Source organism: Alternaria alternata (genome assembly GCF_001642055.1).
Source record: "Alternaria alternata strain SRC1lrK2f unplaced genomic scaffold CC77scaffold_11, whole genome shotgun sequence".
Taxonomy (NCBI): domain Eukaryota; kingdom Fungi; phylum Ascomycota; class Dothideomycetes; order Pleosporales; family Pleosporaceae; genus Alternaria; species Alternaria alternata.
The window spans coordinates 248,205-262,744 of record NW_017306200.1 but is presented as its reverse complement, the minus strand read 5'-3'; the positions used below and the strand labels follow the sequence as shown (position 1 = coordinate 262,744).

General features: G+C 51.8%; 7 protein-coding genes across 7 annotated transcripts; 3 read left to right on the top strand and 4 right to left on the bottom strand.

Annotated features, from left to right (window-relative positions):
- Positions 1–291: 291 nt before the first annotated feature.
- CC77DRAFT_1061595 (glucoamylase I precursor) lies at positions 292–1,922 on the top strand (the record flags this gene model as incomplete). The annotated part of the gene is made up of 2 exons (XM_018528451.1): positions 292–580; positions 637–1,922. The coding sequence occupies 2 exons, from the start codon at positions 292–294 to the stop codon at positions 1,920–1,922; spliced, it is 1,575 nt and encodes a 524-aa protein (XP_018385544.1).
- Positions 1,923–2,111: 189 nt separating this feature from the next.
- Positions 2,112–4,095, bottom strand: CC77DRAFT_97610 (hypothetical protein). Its single transcript, XM_018535931.1, has 4 exons — positions 3,033–4,095; positions 2,509–2,982; positions 2,329–2,451; positions 2,112–2,278 (listed from the first exon to the last, which is right to left on the bottom strand). Exons 1-4 carry the CDS (start codon positions 3,910–3,912, stop codon positions 2,232–2,234), a joined length of 1,524 nt encoding a protein of 507 aa, XP_018385543.1. The 5' UTR covers positions 3,913–4,095; the 3' UTR covers positions 2,112–2,231.
- Positions 4,096–4,279: 184 nt separating this feature from the next.
- CC77DRAFT_935980 (DNA mismatch repair protein mutL) lies at positions 4,280–6,578 on the bottom strand (the record flags this gene model as incomplete). Its single annotated transcript, XM_018534473.1, has 3 exons — positions 4,280–5,938; positions 5,990–6,256; positions 6,303–6,578. The coding sequence occupies 3 exons, from the start codon at positions 6,576–6,578 to the stop codon at positions 4,280–4,282; spliced, it is 2,202 nt and encodes a 733-aa protein (XP_018385542.1).
- Positions 6,579–6,723: 145 nt separating this feature from the next.
- On the top strand, positions 6,724–8,241 carry CC77DRAFT_1020661 (hypothetical protein). Its single transcript, XM_018525100.1, has one exon. It carries the CDS (start codon positions 6,981–6,983, stop codon positions 8,052–8,054), a length of 1,074 nt encoding a protein of 357 aa, XP_018385541.1. The 5' UTR covers positions 6,724–6,980; the 3' UTR covers positions 8,055–8,241.
- CC77DRAFT_97668 (histone-fold-containing protein) lies at positions 8,123–9,247 on the bottom strand. Its single transcript, XM_018535947.1, has 5 exons — positions 8,736–9,247; positions 8,638–8,685; positions 8,425–8,512; positions 8,291–8,374; positions 8,123–8,241 (listed from the first exon to the last, which is right to left on the bottom strand). Exons 1-5 carry the CDS (start codon positions 8,930–8,932, stop codon positions 8,191–8,193), a joined length of 468 nt encoding a protein of 155 aa, XP_018385540.1. The 5' UTR covers positions 8,933–9,247; the 3' UTR covers positions 8,123–8,190.
- On the bottom strand, positions 9,127–10,851 carry CC77DRAFT_98067 (survival factor 1). The gene is made up of 4 exons (XM_018536065.1): positions 10,612–10,851; positions 10,310–10,525; positions 9,836–10,260; positions 9,127–9,788 (listed from the first exon to the last, which is right to left on the bottom strand). The coding sequence occupies exons 1-4, from the start codon at positions 10,632–10,634 to the stop codon at positions 9,322–9,324; spliced, it is 1,131 nt and encodes a 376-aa protein (XP_018385539.1). The 5' UTR covers positions 10,635–10,851; the 3' UTR covers positions 9,127–9,321.
- A 259-nt stretch (positions 10,852–11,110) lies between these two features.
- On the top strand, positions 11,111–14,006 carry CC77DRAFT_1020658 (Pkinase-domain-containing protein). Its single transcript, XM_018525099.1, has 4 exons — positions 11,111–11,470; positions 11,549–11,835; positions 11,894–13,331; positions 13,378–14,006. The coding sequence occupies exons 2-4, from the start codon at positions 11,590–11,592 to the stop codon at positions 13,989–13,991; spliced, it is 2,298 nt and encodes a 765-aa protein (XP_018385538.1). The 5' UTR covers positions 11,111–11,470; positions 11,549–11,589; the 3' UTR covers positions 13,992–14,006.
- The last annotated feature ends 534 nt before the right edge of the window (positions 14,007–14,540 follow it).

The window sequence follows — 14,540 nt, the reverse complement described above, 5'->3', positions numbered from 1 at the left end:
CGTCCACGCGCTCCGCTAACGTTGGCACGCGACTCATCGTCATCATCGTGATCGAGAACCATGGCCGATGAGAAGGATGACCGCGGAAGTTGAAAGCATGGATACCTGAAAGTCCGGGGGGCCATGGGTGGCTCTTGAGCCTCTTTGATCCACTACTAACCCCTAGGCTTCACGAGGTCTTTTGCTTTGCTTCTTCCTCTGCTTTCTGCTTCATCCTGCGCTAGTTATGAGCTGCTAATTATACTACACTACACTTCTTTCAGTGTCCTAGTCCATCGGCCCTATTCAGTCATGCTACCTCACGTACTTCTCCTCGCAGGCTTCCTCCACCGTAGCCATGCCTTCTCGATACCACACGTTCCTCGCCTCGGCGATTTTGTTGGCGCCAGTCACACCCAGGCACTGCAGCAGCCGTTACAAGATTCACTCGATGCGTGGATCGAGAAGGAAGGACGTATAGCACTAGACAAACTCCTGGCAAACATCGCACCTGGCGGTAGTAATGTCCAAGGGAAGGGTGTAGCGGATGGCACGGTCATTGCGAGTCCGAGTCAAGAGAGTCCAGATTACTGGTTCCAATGTGAGTTTCGCAAACCTGTGCTTGCTATCAATCAATCACCAACGTGCATCTAACAGGGGTTCGCGATGCTGCCATAACTATGAACACCCTCGTAGACGTTTATGCAGACGGCCCATCCTCTTCTCGCGGTTCCGCGTTGTCTTCTATCCTCGGCGCATATACTTCTCTCTCGAGCGACATTCAGCACACCTCGAACCCTTCAGGCACATTTGACGATCTCTCTGGATTGGGTGAACCTAAGTTCCACGTCGATGGCACACCATTTACTGGCTCCTGGGGACGGCCTCAGCGTGACGGCCCAGCGCTACGGGCCTTGACGCTTATGCACTATCTGCGTGAATACAATGCCTCACACCCCTCACTCTGGAGTTCAGAGTCATCTGAGGATTTCTTCGGACCATACTACACTGCAGAGATGCCGCCGCGTAGCGTCATCAAAGCCGACTTGGAATACGTCAGTCACTTCTGGAACCAGTCAAGTTTCGATCTTTGGGAGGAAGTCGAGGGCCTGCACTTCTTTAACCTAATGGTCAGCGCAAGAAGTTTGAAGGAAGGTAGCGATCTTGCAAGAACATTTGGAGATATGGGTGCAGCGCAATGGTACAAAGAGCAGGCTGATCACATCGAGAGTTTCCTTGGCAAGTTCTGGGATGCTCAGAAAAATCACCTTGTGGAGACGTTGTCGAGCAAAAGGAGTGGACTGGATTGCGCATTGCTCCTTGGCTCTCTTCATGCTCTGCCTGCAGACGATTTCGAAGGCGACTCTGCATACCCACCTTGGTCTGACGAGATTCTCGTTTCGCTTCTTGCCCTTGCCCGTGACCAACGCGATCGGTTCCCCATCAACAGCAATCCATCGGACGAGGACCAGGATGACGTGGAAGAAAACTCATTCGAAGGAACCGGTATTGGGCGTTATCCGGAAGATGTATATGACGGATATGGCACCTCTAACCGCGGTGGTAACCCTTGGTTTCTGTGCACATCGTCGGCTGCCGAGGTTCTTTACCGTACCGCATCATACCTCTCGGTTGCTGGCAATTTGACCATCTCTGGCACCGGTCTGCCTTTCTTTGAGGCCCTCCTTGCAACATCATCTCTTGACGTTGATGTTGGCACATTCGGCCCGTCTGATGCACTCTTTCATTCCGTTATTGAGCGATTGCACACCACGGGCGATCAGTTTCTCGAGGTCATCAAGACGCACGTTGATGCTGAGGGTAGCATGAGTGAGCAGTTCGATCGTGTGACAGGTTATATGAGGGGCGCTGAGGACCTGACATGGAGCTACGGAGCATTCCTGCAGGCCGCCAGAGCGAGGAAAGTGTTCATGGGCCTTTGAAAGATGCTGCAATCAAGACGACGCAACCATGAAGCGAGAGATGAGTTATGAATTATGACTGATATACAACCTTTGAACAGCGTGGAGTTTTTCCGGTCCGACCATGAACATGAAGATTAGATACCCTCGTTATACTACAATGATATTCTTCCTACTAAATATTCATGTATGTTGCAATATAGACGTGTGCAGACGGACAAGCACTTCAGCCAGCAAAGTAAAGATAACTCAAGGATCAGTATTAATATTTTATTCTCTAACCAGAGAGCTGCAAGGACACGTCCTATGTACTAGGGAGGCGTATCCGGTTTAGTCCAGAGGCCAGTACTCATGGATATTATGCTGTGTTTTCCATCCTGCTTAACATTAGTATATAAAAGCGACTTCATATGCCACAAGAACTTACTCATGAACCAACAGCAGAGCGGGAAGAACAGCGTATTTACTGCACCCCAGGCGATCAGAATACCAAAGTCCAGACCTATTCTTGAGTGTAAATCGAATAATATCGACCGACTCCCTTCGACAACTACAATGAAATGTTAGCAGCTGACATCGCTGGCATGTCGTGAGTGGTATTGCTTACTCGAATGTAGAGGCCAAGCATATCCCCATCGGTAAAATCCAGGGGCAATCTCAATGTCGTAGAAAGAAGTGGACACGTTGGAGATGACCCAGAAGATCAAGAACAGTCCCATCCACGGCATACCCACTACCATTGCTACATTCTCGCACGCCAATCCCAGCGCAATCATGCCAAAGAAGTTGAGCATCCAGTATACCACAAAGGTTCCACTTCCATAAGCGACTGGGTTACCCTCCATCATGTTTGTGACTTGTGTTTCGCTGGTAATGGAATTTGTGTGCCAGAAGTTGATCTGAAAAGCCATCGAGACGAACGAGTAGGCAAGGGAGAGCATAAAGTAGGCGGATATCGTAGCGCACCAGCGCCAGATGATGAGCTGGGGAAACTTGAGCGGTGGGTGGTTCTCGGGCTTGAGGTATTGCATGTGAATGGGCATATAGAAGGAGAAGCTAAAGAACGATATAATGATAAGATCTATAAACGGGGTTAGCCAATTTATGGGTGGAGAGTACGGGCAAACTTACAAATGAGTCCGATGGATACGGCAGGGATACCAGTATACGGATAGAAAGGCCGCAGGTTGAACTCGGAGAATCCAATCGCTGGGTTGATGGCTTGGGGCGCATTTTGGATATTCGAAAGCACTGCTGGATCGCTCGCACGCTGCATCGCCATCTGTGCCCATTGCTGTCCGACCATACTTTGTGCCTGGGTCATGAACTGACTGATGATGGGAAACATGAAATCAAACCAGTTGGTATCATCTCTCGCATCTTGGTAGATCAACTGACACGCTCCCAGAGGATCGTAACTTGCGTTGCCGTTGGCGATAGCAGAGTACAATAGCGCGCTCGCGTTGGGGTTGATGATAATAGCAGCCCAGGCATCCCAATTGTAGACTGCCTGTCGGACTTGTATCGGATCGTTGTTGAAATCTGAACCAGGCCGGACGCCCCATCCCAACGTCGGCTGGCCGCTGCTCAACTGCTGTTGTACAAGTTGCGTGATAGTCGGTCCAACGAAAGGCGCGTTCCCGGTGTTGTCATAAGGCGCCGCTCCATCCATATCCACAACGTAAACCAGCAAATGGCTTAGCCTATTCTCGACCTTGAAGAACACAGCCCAGTACAGCGATAGCACAGCCAAAATGAATGCCATCAAGAAGGCCGTCGTGATGATCCACTTTACGACAGCGCGATTTCGAACTTGTCGAAGATCGGGATGCCAGAACCCCACGGGTTGCATGTCAGACTGTTGCGATTTCTCTTTGCCATCCTCAGCTTCCTTGGGCGCCGTTTTCCCACGATTCGTTTCTGGATGTCCATTTGTGCCTTCTTCTGCGTTGATCTGGGCCGGAGGGCGAAATGCGCGTGGTAGGCGAATGCGATTAATTAGTTGCGACATGGTATATCGAAGTAAAAGGATGAGGCGCAAGTATCCCAGGGGAGATGGACCACAATTCGTCGCTTAAAAAGCTTGCTGCACTTGGAGAATGCATGGCGGCCATTTGGTTTTATTTGTTGTTACGGTTATTTCCTCTAAGGGCTGTTTGCTCGATGGTACGGATATCTATGACGTGTTAGCGAGTTTTAGATCGAAGCGTTATGGTGACGTTTGCAGCCGCGAGATCCTAGCTCCAACACTTAGCTCCGCGGCAACGAGAAGAGTGTCTAGATTTGATATTAGTTTTGTATTGATCGTCCGGGATATCGTTAATTAATGGATTTCATGCCCGTGCATAGCTATCATGTTGGGGATTGATTTCATCGCATCAGCATCGCTCAAATACTCGGTATAGACCTTTTAGGTTCGCGACCTCCATCACACCCCCAATGAGTAGCCCTTTCGTGCCCACTAGTCTAGCCTTACAGGCCGGGAATATGGTGTATTCGATTGCCCGCAGTAGCTTCTTCCGCCTTATGGCAATCTCGATGTCTTCTTCAGCAACCGTGCCCTTGTCTTTGCTGTCATCGCTCTTCTGTGCTGATGGCGGTAGAGGCAGACTTTCAGGTACGTAGAAGGACGCAATCTCTCGCAGCAATGTTTGGAAGCATCCCTTCTCCTCATTCCAGTTAACATGTGGTCCGAGGCGTAGCAGGAATTGAGGAAGTTTGGCCATAGAAGGGGTGTAGTCCTTCATCAGCAACGGAATAGAGCAAAGGTCGCCTTCTGGGGTGATCTCCATTGAGAAGTATTCGCCTAGCAGCGCTGCCTTACTGATCAACTGCTCCTTGACGACCTCGACAACCTCATCCCAGTCTACCTCGTCCGCCGCGTCCCCTGCATTGGTCTTCTCTTGTTCTGCGGCAACCTTGAGTAGGTCATGTAGTGATAAAGGCGGATTGAAGCGGATTGATCCGTAATTGGCAAAATCCGTGAGACCAACTTGGTAGAAATACTCGTTGCAGAGCATGCCGTAATCGACCAGAAACAGCTTGACGCCGCCTTGTATGGCTGCTATACGTTTCTGCTCGTCAACAATACCAACAAATGTATGCGTCGAGATAATATCCGTAAGCTCGTTGTGCATGGCATCTCGAACCTCTGCGCGAAGGTCTTTGACGGACGTGAGACGACAAGCTATTGGTTCCTTTTCTGCGAGCTCATATTCCATTTCTTCTTCATCCATTGCAATCTCTTCGACTGATTTCTGCGGCTGCAACATGGACGTAATCTTGCGTGCTGAGGCATCTGTGCGGACAAGGTGATTATCATTTCGTTTCTTGGTCGCTGTTTGCGGCGCCTTTGAGCCGCTGCGATCAGATGCATCAGCTGTCGCAGGAACCGAAGGTATAATCTGTTTCATGGGCGTTGCGAAGGGGACTTTGGGATTTGGAAGCAACGACTGAGTCATGAACGATCGGCTTGTGTCCACCTTGCTCAAGCTTTCGCGGATCGAGTCGCATATGACAGCTATTATTTCGTCTTCATTCAGAAAATGAACCTCACGTTTGGTAGGATGCACATTCACATCGACTCGTTGAGGCTCGATTTCGAGACTTAGATAGAAGAATGCATGTGCTCCTTTTGGTAGGAAAGTGGCATAAGTCTGTTCGACACTCTTTTTGATCACCGATGACTCTACCGATCGGTGGTTGATGAAGAGTAGCATCTGCGTCCGTTTGATCGTGTGGTTTGCGTTACTGACCCAACCGTTACACTTGAAGCCCCAGCGGTCGTCTTCGACGTTTAGGGATAGCAATTCGTTCGCAACAGCGCTGCCATGGATCTGCCGGATTCGGTCTTTAACAGTAGCAGAAGCAGGTACTGTTACACCTGCGCTGTTTTCTCCCGCCTTCCTACAGGAGAAACCAACACCTGCGCAGTGAACAGCATACTTTCCGACAAGCTCGAGAATCTTTGCATACTCTTCGCTGGCGGAGCGGAAAGCTCGGCGTCGTGAAGGAACGTTGTAGAACATGTCTTCCACCTACACTTCATGAGCTACAACCACAATTGGCACAAATTGAGAAGAACATACCGTGATGATTGTGCCCTGTCGGCCGGCCTTGGGCTTGGGCTCTGCGCTCTGGCCGGGCTTCGCGCTTGAAAGCTTGCCATCGGCAAAGTGAGCTTCCCACGCACAACTTGACTCTTTCGTCCTCGTCGTGACTTTGAGATGAGCAATGTGGCTAATGCTCGCTAGCGCCTCGCCACGAAAGCCATACGTGCCGATGGAGGTCAGATCTTCGAAGGCTTTGAGTTTGGAAGTCGTGAAACGTTCGCACAATATTGGCAAGTCCTCTTTCTAGGAAATGTTAGTATATGACGATCCTGAGAGAGACTACACATACATCGATGCCGTGTCCATTGTCGGTGATCTGCAGCAACTTGAGACCGCCGTCTTTGACCAGAACTTCCAATGCGGTCGATCCTGCGTCCACAGCGTTCTCAATCAACTCTTTCAACGCGTTTACTGGAGCGACAATGATCTCTCCGGCCGCGATTTTGTTAACGACGTCTTGCGAAAGCGCCTTGATCCTGCGCGGCGCAGGAAGTGGAAGACTATCATCGCCTTTCCTCTTTATTCCACGTGGCGACTGCGGCGTAAGCTCCATTTCATCCGTCATTTTTGCCAATCGAACTGCGCATTCGGGATAATAATTTAGGGTGATGCTGGTGAGTGATGCATGACGGAGGTGTGGGCAAACGGGAAGCGCGATGGATGAAATGCCCCACTTTCGCGCTCTCACGTGGCCAGGCACCTCTCCCAACGTCACATCTTCAGCCTCATCACGCGTCATCATTCATCAAAATCCAAAGCTTTGAGGAGATGAAGGAGTACGCCCAAAATAACACTTTTAGCAACAATCAGCTCGATGCAATCCAAGGCAAAATAGCGTAGAGAAAAGAGTTGGATGCAGCAGGGCGTGTAAGCGGCACATCCAGGTGGCAACTGCTTCTACGTGATATCTCAGGATCCGACTACTGCTTCGTCTCTTTTCAAGGTTACACGGAAAAACGTTGCAGTGATGTCGACCCCATCATACGCTCGCGCCACAACCTCGTCTGCCTCTAGAGCCAGCCCGAGATCATCGAGCACTATCCATACCACAGCAGAACCGACGAAATCTTCGCCATACAGTGCAAAGATCTCCACCACACCTGAAAAGCGCGCTCAAAATCCTCTGACTCCGAAGAAAACCCTCAAACGACCATCTCTTCTTACACCTCGGGCAAGAGACCAGCTCATCTACAATCGCGATCTCTACCCTATCAAACCCAAAGATGTCTCCAAGCCATGCCTCTTAGCAGACCTTCCATCCGAACTACGCAGCCTAATATACATGTTTGTCTTACCAATGACACATCACATCTCTGATTCTTGGCCCGCAATCCTCAAACACGGACAACAACGGCCACCTCCCCTACTCCACATCTGCCGTGCGATCAGGATAGAGGCGGCATACGACTACTACACCAGCACAGCCTTCAAGTTTACAGTCCGGAACCTCAACTTCTATCCTGTTATGAAATGGCTGGATGAACTACCAAAACAGCATCGCGCTCTGCTGTTATCCCGGAACCGACATTTAGAAATTAACGTCTTACCGAGCGTAAAGAATACCTTCACGTATCCACCCAAAGGCTGGTTGATTGATGGATACATGCAAGATCACTGGAAAGCATGCCAGCCCTTTGGAAATATTTACACAGTACCCTCTGACCTACATAAATCCCATTTTCTTGTGTTCTGCCGGCTAGCTTCGTGGTTCCTTTGGTGTTCGAGATCGCCACAAAAAGATATCAGGTGGGCTTACACATTTGAGCAGTCGCCATTCCATAATCCTTTTGGGTTGCCGGGTCTACAAGAGCAGGCGGTGTTAAAATGGTTTCTCAACCATCATGCTATGGTGCTAACGATGGGATGTGTGGAAAAGGCATGGAAGAGAAATAAATGCGGGGCGGCGATGATGCGAGGGGATGTCATGAAGTGGTTGGAGGCGTTGAACCGATGGTATAAGACACGCTGGGACGAAGAGGCAAACGAAGAAAACTGGGACGAGCAGATGGAGTCAGTGAAGAAGGCTATTCAAAAGTGGTAATTGACGGACATGGTTGTTGGATATGCAAGTTATCATTTGGGTATCATCGCTAGTAAGGAAGGGAAGCGCCTATTCCTGAATATAGAACTTGTCCTTTGTCCTGCCACCGCACAGTGTGCTTATGGACAATATGCACTCAGCGAACATTGAGGAAAGCGGGCTCGAAACCGTAGAGGGGCGTACCAAGCTATAAAAATCATTAATGGCAACAATCAAGCTCTGGAACATAAACTTACTCGTCGAAGGGTGAAGACGATATCAGTGACCGTGACAGTTTGGCGCCCACTTGAGTCCAAGATGGCGCATACATCTTTCAATATCTGATAGTCCGTTAGTGTCTGTATGCAGCTACTCGTACAGATCAACTGACCTGGTGCAGCCTCTCCTTGAGAGCTTGACGGATATCGTCATATGTTGTTGCCGAAATGCGCTTCACTCCGCCACGGCGAGCTAGCCGGCTAAGGTGTAAGTTAGTGAACAAGTCAATCAAAGTAACCGCACGGGTTTCGCGGTGTTCAAACGCAACAGCATACTGCAACGAGACTGCCCACGCTCTTGCTGACGGTGACCCGGGGCCACTTACCGTATATCGTTCTTCGAAATACCGTATATGTTGTCTTTCCGAATTTTCCTTCAACATGTCAGCCCTTGCATCATCTAGGGCATGAGCTGTGAGCTCACGTGTGACGCTTAAGTCCGCCTTTTCCTAACCCATTTCCTTTCCCTATACCGCCGGCGCCCTTACCCAGCCCGAGCCCCAGTCTTGCCGCTCTGGAAGCAGCTGGTGACGTAGAAACAGTTGTTCCTGTTGCTTGCGGCCGAGGTGCTGACGCGTAGCGGGATGGACCGCCAAACTGCCTGGGCCTTTCGTTAACCATGCTGCTGCATTAATGGTGTTATGCTCAGGTAGAACGAGCGATGACGGAAGCACTGTGTTGGTGTGGCTTGGGCACGGGCCGCAACGCCACGCGCTGAGACGCGTCCGCGTTATCAGGTGAGAGTGGGTGCGGTGAAGGGACGCGGGGTATCGCAGCGGGGTACTATCTTCTCTTGTCGACAACAAACGCGAGGTGAGATTAGGTCAAACTTTAGCGGTGAAGTATCATAGACAGTGGCGGCCATGTTTATCTGCACAAAGTCGCTAAACATCATGCATCCTGTGCGCGGCAAACGTTACTCATTAGGTTCCAGGTGCTAGCCCTGATGCATTATTAATACTAGGGTATACGTGATCGTAGGGTCCTTGTATCCAACCTTGAGACCATCTCTACGAAATGAATGTCGCCTCAGTAAACAGAGTACCCTCCTCTTCTTTGACCTCATCGCCAACCTTGACCTTGATGGTCATCTTGGGCGCATATTGGTAGATGTACGGCTTTGTGCCAGCTGCGCTTGCGACGATGGTCTTGATGAAACCTGGCACTTCAGCCATAACATCGACACGGTCGATGGTCTTTCCCAGAGCACCAGAAAGGTCTGCAGTGACTTCCTTGCCATCCTCGGTCTTTCCCACCCAGTGGTAGCTCGCCGAGGTGGGCTCCGGCCAGCCGGTCTCGTCTTGCTTGGTCTCGGTGTGCTTCACGTCGCCTTCGGTGTTGGCGAAAAGAAGTTTGTCATCGGTTGCAATTCCGGCGACTCGGACTACAGTCGATGCGTAAGAAGCGGGAGTGGTGAACTCCATGAGGATGGCAGAGTATGATGGTGATTGGAAGTTGACGAAGTTCCATCGCGCAGCTATGTATGTTAGTCGGAAGCGTTTGCATACTTGACAAGATGCTTACCAGCGTGATGTGGCTTCATTCCTTGGACAGCATGGCTCAACATGCCGCGACCCTTGACGTCGACCTCTCCCTCCTTGGTGATGATGGTACCCTCAACGCTGCATCGCGGCCAGAAGTGGTGGTGCATGAAGCCCCACGGCGCCTTCGGATCGGTGCCGTAATTGGTTGTGCCGTCCTTTCCGCCCATGAAGCCGGGAGCAGTCCTGGTGAACTTGACGTTGACCATGCTGTTGTCGTTCACAGCCGCCTTGATGGTGTACGCGTTGCCATCTTCGGAGAGTTCGATTGAGACGCCGTCGGCGTAGAAGGAATGCTGGTCCTCGTCGAAGCCGTAGTTTGAAACGGGGTCACTTGCCCATAGGAAAGGCTTCTCGCTGTTGGGGTAAAAGAGCTTGCAGTTGAACTGCACGGTCACTCGTAGGCCGCTGCAAGCTGTAAGTACTGTGGTCGTCTAGACAGGCAGAGGGCACTCACGCGACGTTGTTGTAGATGACCTGCAGGAAGCCCTTGTGACCGGCATCGGTGAAGAGGTAGAAGGTCTGGGTCTCGACGTTGGTGTAGTCGAGCGTCACCCACTTGAGGTCCTTCTTGGTCAGCTCCGTGTAGGCGGGCTCACCACCCTTCTTGCCCACGGGCTGGATGGCATCGGGGCCGTATTCGGGCTCCTGGGTGCCGGCAACCGCGGCTAGTCTACATTTGTAAGTACGCGTCCTCTACGACTACACGGTGTACGCCACGGTCGCGCAGGCACGTGTGGGGGCGAGGGTAGCACTCACGTTGACTTGGCCCAGCTGAACATGTTGAGGGCAGGTCGGGGCACTATCCAAAAATAACAGAGGTGCGTAGGTAAAGGCGGTCACGAGGTTTGATTGGAGGAGGGCAGAAAAAACTCTGGAAAGGTTCTGTTCAACAGGTCTGGATCTGAAATTTTCGGGGTGACGAGAGCACGGCCGGGAGCAGGTAGGTACAGCGACGTCCAAGGGCGACGTCAGAACAGACGGTCGGGACACTTGGTGGGCGTTGATATGCTGCGGGGGTATCACGAGATGGTGCTGTCGGGGTCTGAGGGACCTCGGTGCTTGGGGAGGATCTTTGGCGTGTTCGTTGAAGATGCCAAAGACGCTGCCGACATGGGAGTTGAGGCGGCGGTGCATGGGAGAGGCTTAGCCGTAGCTTCCCGATGTTGAACGAATTGGGCAACCCGCGCGCCCTGTGCCTTTCGAGGTAGCACCTATGGAGTATCGTCAACCCCTCCGAAGATCAATTTCTTGTCGCTGTTCACGCCCGACGCCGACCTGCTGTCTTCTCTCGCATATACATAGGACCAATCCCCCAGCAGCAGCAGGCCCCTTCCAGATTCCGCACATCCGCGGTTTTACGGGCGAATTGGTTGCACGCAATCGCCGACTAGCGCGGGGCTTCTTTACTCTAGTCTCCGATGACGATTCTCGATGCTTTGTAGTCAGGCACACGACTCGAGCATTGCATCTGGTTCCTCCCTCTCCGGCATCACCACTGCGCGCATTGCTATCGTCATCTTTTCCGCCTTTTCCGCGTGCCCATCTGGACCCTAGATCCGAGCTGCAAGGGCGCTGTGACGGAGCTCTGGGCGACGCGCATCACGAATCCACTCAAGTAAGCTAGAGCTATCCGACCTAGACATCTGCGTCTTTCGTCATGGCCTGGGCTAGGGGAGCTGACCCTCTATGACAGAACATTCACCTCACACTCACACCCAACAACCATCACCCACCATGACGGAGACGCCCCCTGCGCAGTCCGTCCGCTTCAGCGATGTCACCCAGGAAATTGAACCAGAAGAGGCCGTGAGGGATGTCGCGGAGCTCACGGGCACCGACAAGGCACCCAACGATGGCCCATTGAGCCCTCAAGCTGAGGAAGAGCTACGCAATCTGTCGTCCACGCTCCAAAAGTCACGGATGCAGGCCAAGCGCATGGAAAACTTCTCCTTCGAACCTGTCTCACTTCCGCCCTCTCGAGTAAGCAAGCCTCATGAACTAGCCCATGGCCTATCAACACTCCGCTAACCTTCCCAAGGCACCTTCTCCCTCTCCAGCCTCACGAACAGCTTCAGCACACTCAGGACACCGTTCTTCCATTCCGGGGTCACCTGCATCCGCCATGCACTCTCCACCCTTGACACCAGCAGGCACGTCGTCTCGAGAAGAGAGAGCTAACACAGAGGGACACAGAAAGCGCCCGAGTGATCCGGCTATGATGACACCCCAGGTCTCACCCCCGCATGAAGCTCCGCCAACGTCCATGGACTCATCTGTGCAAAATCCAAACGATAGCCAATCTTCACTGCCTGTTCCTGGCTCTCCCAAAACCGCACCACAATCCCCTCGACCCTCGTCAGATCTGTCCGGCGTGGTACAGCCGCACCCAAGACGCGGTCCTGCCTTCACAATGGGCCCTGCTGGTGACTCAAACCCGGCCTCCCGGGATGCTAGTCCGGCTGGATCCGGTGGAGAGCGAACGCCTGGAACGTCGACCCCGGCATCTGGCTCCCGGCCATTTACACCACAGGGAGATAGAGACGATACCTATGCCCGCTCCAAACGCGCAGCGCAATCGAGGAATCTGGATTCGCTCGAAGCCCGATACATTTACGGTGGCCGCGATGGGCGTAATTCAGCAGCGTCATCCACATATCAACTACCACGCTCCAGGGGAACCGACTCTGACAAGGAGGAGAGCAAGAGAACGAGCATATTTGGAAAAAAGACGAAAGCTCACTCTGACGTGGAGGACAGCAAATCACAAATAGGCAAACACAACCACGGATCCATGTCTGAACTCAAGCGCTTCTTCAAGATTGGACACAAGAAGGACAAGGACAAAGAGAAGGAGAAGCGGAAAGAGTCGCCTGCGCCGTCTATCAAAAGCCAAAAGATCAAGTCGAACAAGTCAGGGACCATGACACCACCCATCACAAACGGGGCGATGAGCGTACCTTTCGCCGACGACCACGGCCTCCAGAGCAAGTACGGGAAGTTTGGAAAAGTGCTGGGTTCAGGTGCTGGTGGCTCTGTTCGACTCATGAAGCGAAGTAGCGACGGCACCACATTCGCTGTAAAGCAGTTCCGGAACAGGCATTCGTACGAGTCTGAAAAAGACTACAACAAGAAGGTGACTGCCGAGTTCTGTATAGGTTCGACGCTGCACCACGGAAACATCATCGAGACCATGGATCTGGTGAACGAAAAGGGCGCTTACTTCGTTGTGATGGAATACGCACCTTTCGACCTTTTCGCTATAGTGATGACGGGAAAGATGAGCCGCGAAGAGGTCACTTGCTGTACCCTACAAATCCTGAACGGAGTTACGTACCTTCACAGCATGGGCTTGGCACATCGAGATCTAAAGCTAGACAATGTCGTCGTCAACGAGCACGGAATCATGAAGATTATCGACTTCGGAAGTGCTGCTGTCTTCAAGTATCCTTTCGAGGACGAGATTGTCCTTGCAAGTGGTAAGTCTACTATGTCGTCTTTGGAAGCTTGTTCTAATCCCTCCAGGTATCGTTGGATCAGATCCGTACCTCGCTCCAGAAGTGTACGACCTTTCCAAATACGATCCGCAACCGACCGACATCTGGTCTCTTGCTATCATGTTTTGCTGTATGACGCTCCGTCGATTCCCGTGGAAAGCCCCACGCGTCTCCGACAACTCGTATAAGCTCTTCGTCTCGCCTCCTAACGATGGACCGAGATCGATTACTGGCCCCTCGAAGTCGGCCACTGACCTCCAGAGCAGCGCCGGTGACGATCGCCGTCAGTCAGGGTCACAATCAGAGCCTGCATCTCGTAACCAAACTTCAGAGCATTCTTCGGCCGACAATCGCGCTTCAACATCGTCGACTGGTCAGCAACCGCCTCAAGTGATCAAAGGCCCGTGGCGCCTTCTCCGTCTGCTACCGAGAGAGAGCAGGCACATCATCGGCCGAATGCTGGAAATTGATCCGAAGAAACGCGCAACTCTTGACGAGATCCTCGAAGACAAGTGGGTCACTGGTAGTGCAGTGTGCACGCAAGAAGAGGGTGGACGAGTGCTCCGATGTGACAACCACGACCATACTCTGGAGCCAGGCGCTGGCGTCGCCTCCGCTCCAAACACGCAACAAAAGAAGTGAGCTTGGACCATGAACCTGATGAGGGTCTTGTTATTTTTCCATATTGGCGTTTGGACGATTAGCAGGCGGGTGTTTACAGACTTTTCTTGTTCGCATGACGTATGGTGTTCCGGCCCGATTAGAAAGGCGGTTCTTCTCCTCTTTGACTATCGCGCGTTTCGTACGCCTTTTTGTTTAATACTGTGAATGTTGTCATGTCAACAAGAAAGATTGACGAAACCTAGTATATGGAAACTACGAGCCAGCAGCCATGATGGAGTTTGGCGTATGTAAATAGCTGTATGCCTTGATGGAAAATGCATAAAAGGATCGACGCGCTTTCCCCACGTTTTAATTCCTAGTGCTGATGTGCGGATCGCGATGACGAGCTGTCTGCAGCTCATCTACGTCGGACAGCGACCTACACAATGCTTGTGTAATATCTGTATTTGGCCGACCGGATTTCTTTTCCCCAGCCTTCGTTTTCGCCTATCGTGCGGTGATCCTGACACTTCGAAACAAGTACAACTTACCTGACGAGCCCGAAACGTGCGCATCGCCCGTTGCTCG

Coding starts and splice junctions, on each gene's coding strand:
- CC77DRAFT_1020658 (XM_018525099.1), top strand. CDS start 11,590: ATGACGGAGACGCCCCCTGCGCAGTCCGTCCGCTTCAGCGATGTCACC. Junction 11,836..11,893: donor TCTCACTTCCGCCCTCTCGA/GTAAGCAAGCCT, acceptor AACCTTCCCAAG/GCACCTTCTCCCTCTCCAGC. Junction 13,332..13,377: donor CGAGATTGTCCTTGCAAGTG/GTAAGTCTACTA, acceptor TAATCCCTCCAG/GTATCGTTGGATCAGATCCG.
- CC77DRAFT_97610 (XM_018535931.1), bottom strand. CDS start 3,912: ATGTCGCAACTAATTAATCGCATTCGCCTACCACGCGCATTTCGCCCT. Junction 2,452..2,508: donor TGCTTGGCCTCTACATTCGA/GTAAGCAATACC, acceptor ATTTCATTGTAG/TTGTCGAAGGGAGTCGGTCG. Junction 2,279..2,328: donor GCTCTGCTGTTGGTTCATGA/GTAAGTTCTTGT, acceptor AATGTTAAGCAG/GATGGAAAACACAGCATAAT.
- CC77DRAFT_98067 (XM_018536065.1), bottom strand. CDS start 10,634: ATGTTCAGCTGGGCCAAGTCAAC. Junction 10,526..10,611: donor TTCAGCTGGGCCAAGTCAAC/GTGAGTGCTACC, acceptor TTACAAATGTAG/ACTAGCCGCGGTTGCCGGCA. Junction 10,261..10,309: donor GTCATCTACAACAACGTCGC/GTGAGTGCCCTC, acceptor TACAGCTTGCAG/CGGCCTACGAGTGACCGTGC.
- CC77DRAFT_1020661 (XM_018525100.1), top strand. CDS start 6,981: ATGTCGACCCCATCATACGCTCGCGCCACAACCTCGTCTGCCTCTAGA.
- CC77DRAFT_97668 (XM_018535947.1), bottom strand. CDS start 8,932: ATGGTTAACGAAAGGCCCAGGCAGTTTGGCGGTCCATCCCGCTACGCG. Junction 8,686..8,735: donor GGCGGACTTAAGCGTCACAC/GTGAGCTCACAG, acceptor GACATGTTGAAG/GAAAATTCGGAAAGACAACA. Junction 8,513..8,637: donor ATTTCGAAGAACGATATACG/GTAAGTGGCCCC, acceptor CTTACACCTTAG/CCGGCTAGCTCGCCGTGGCG.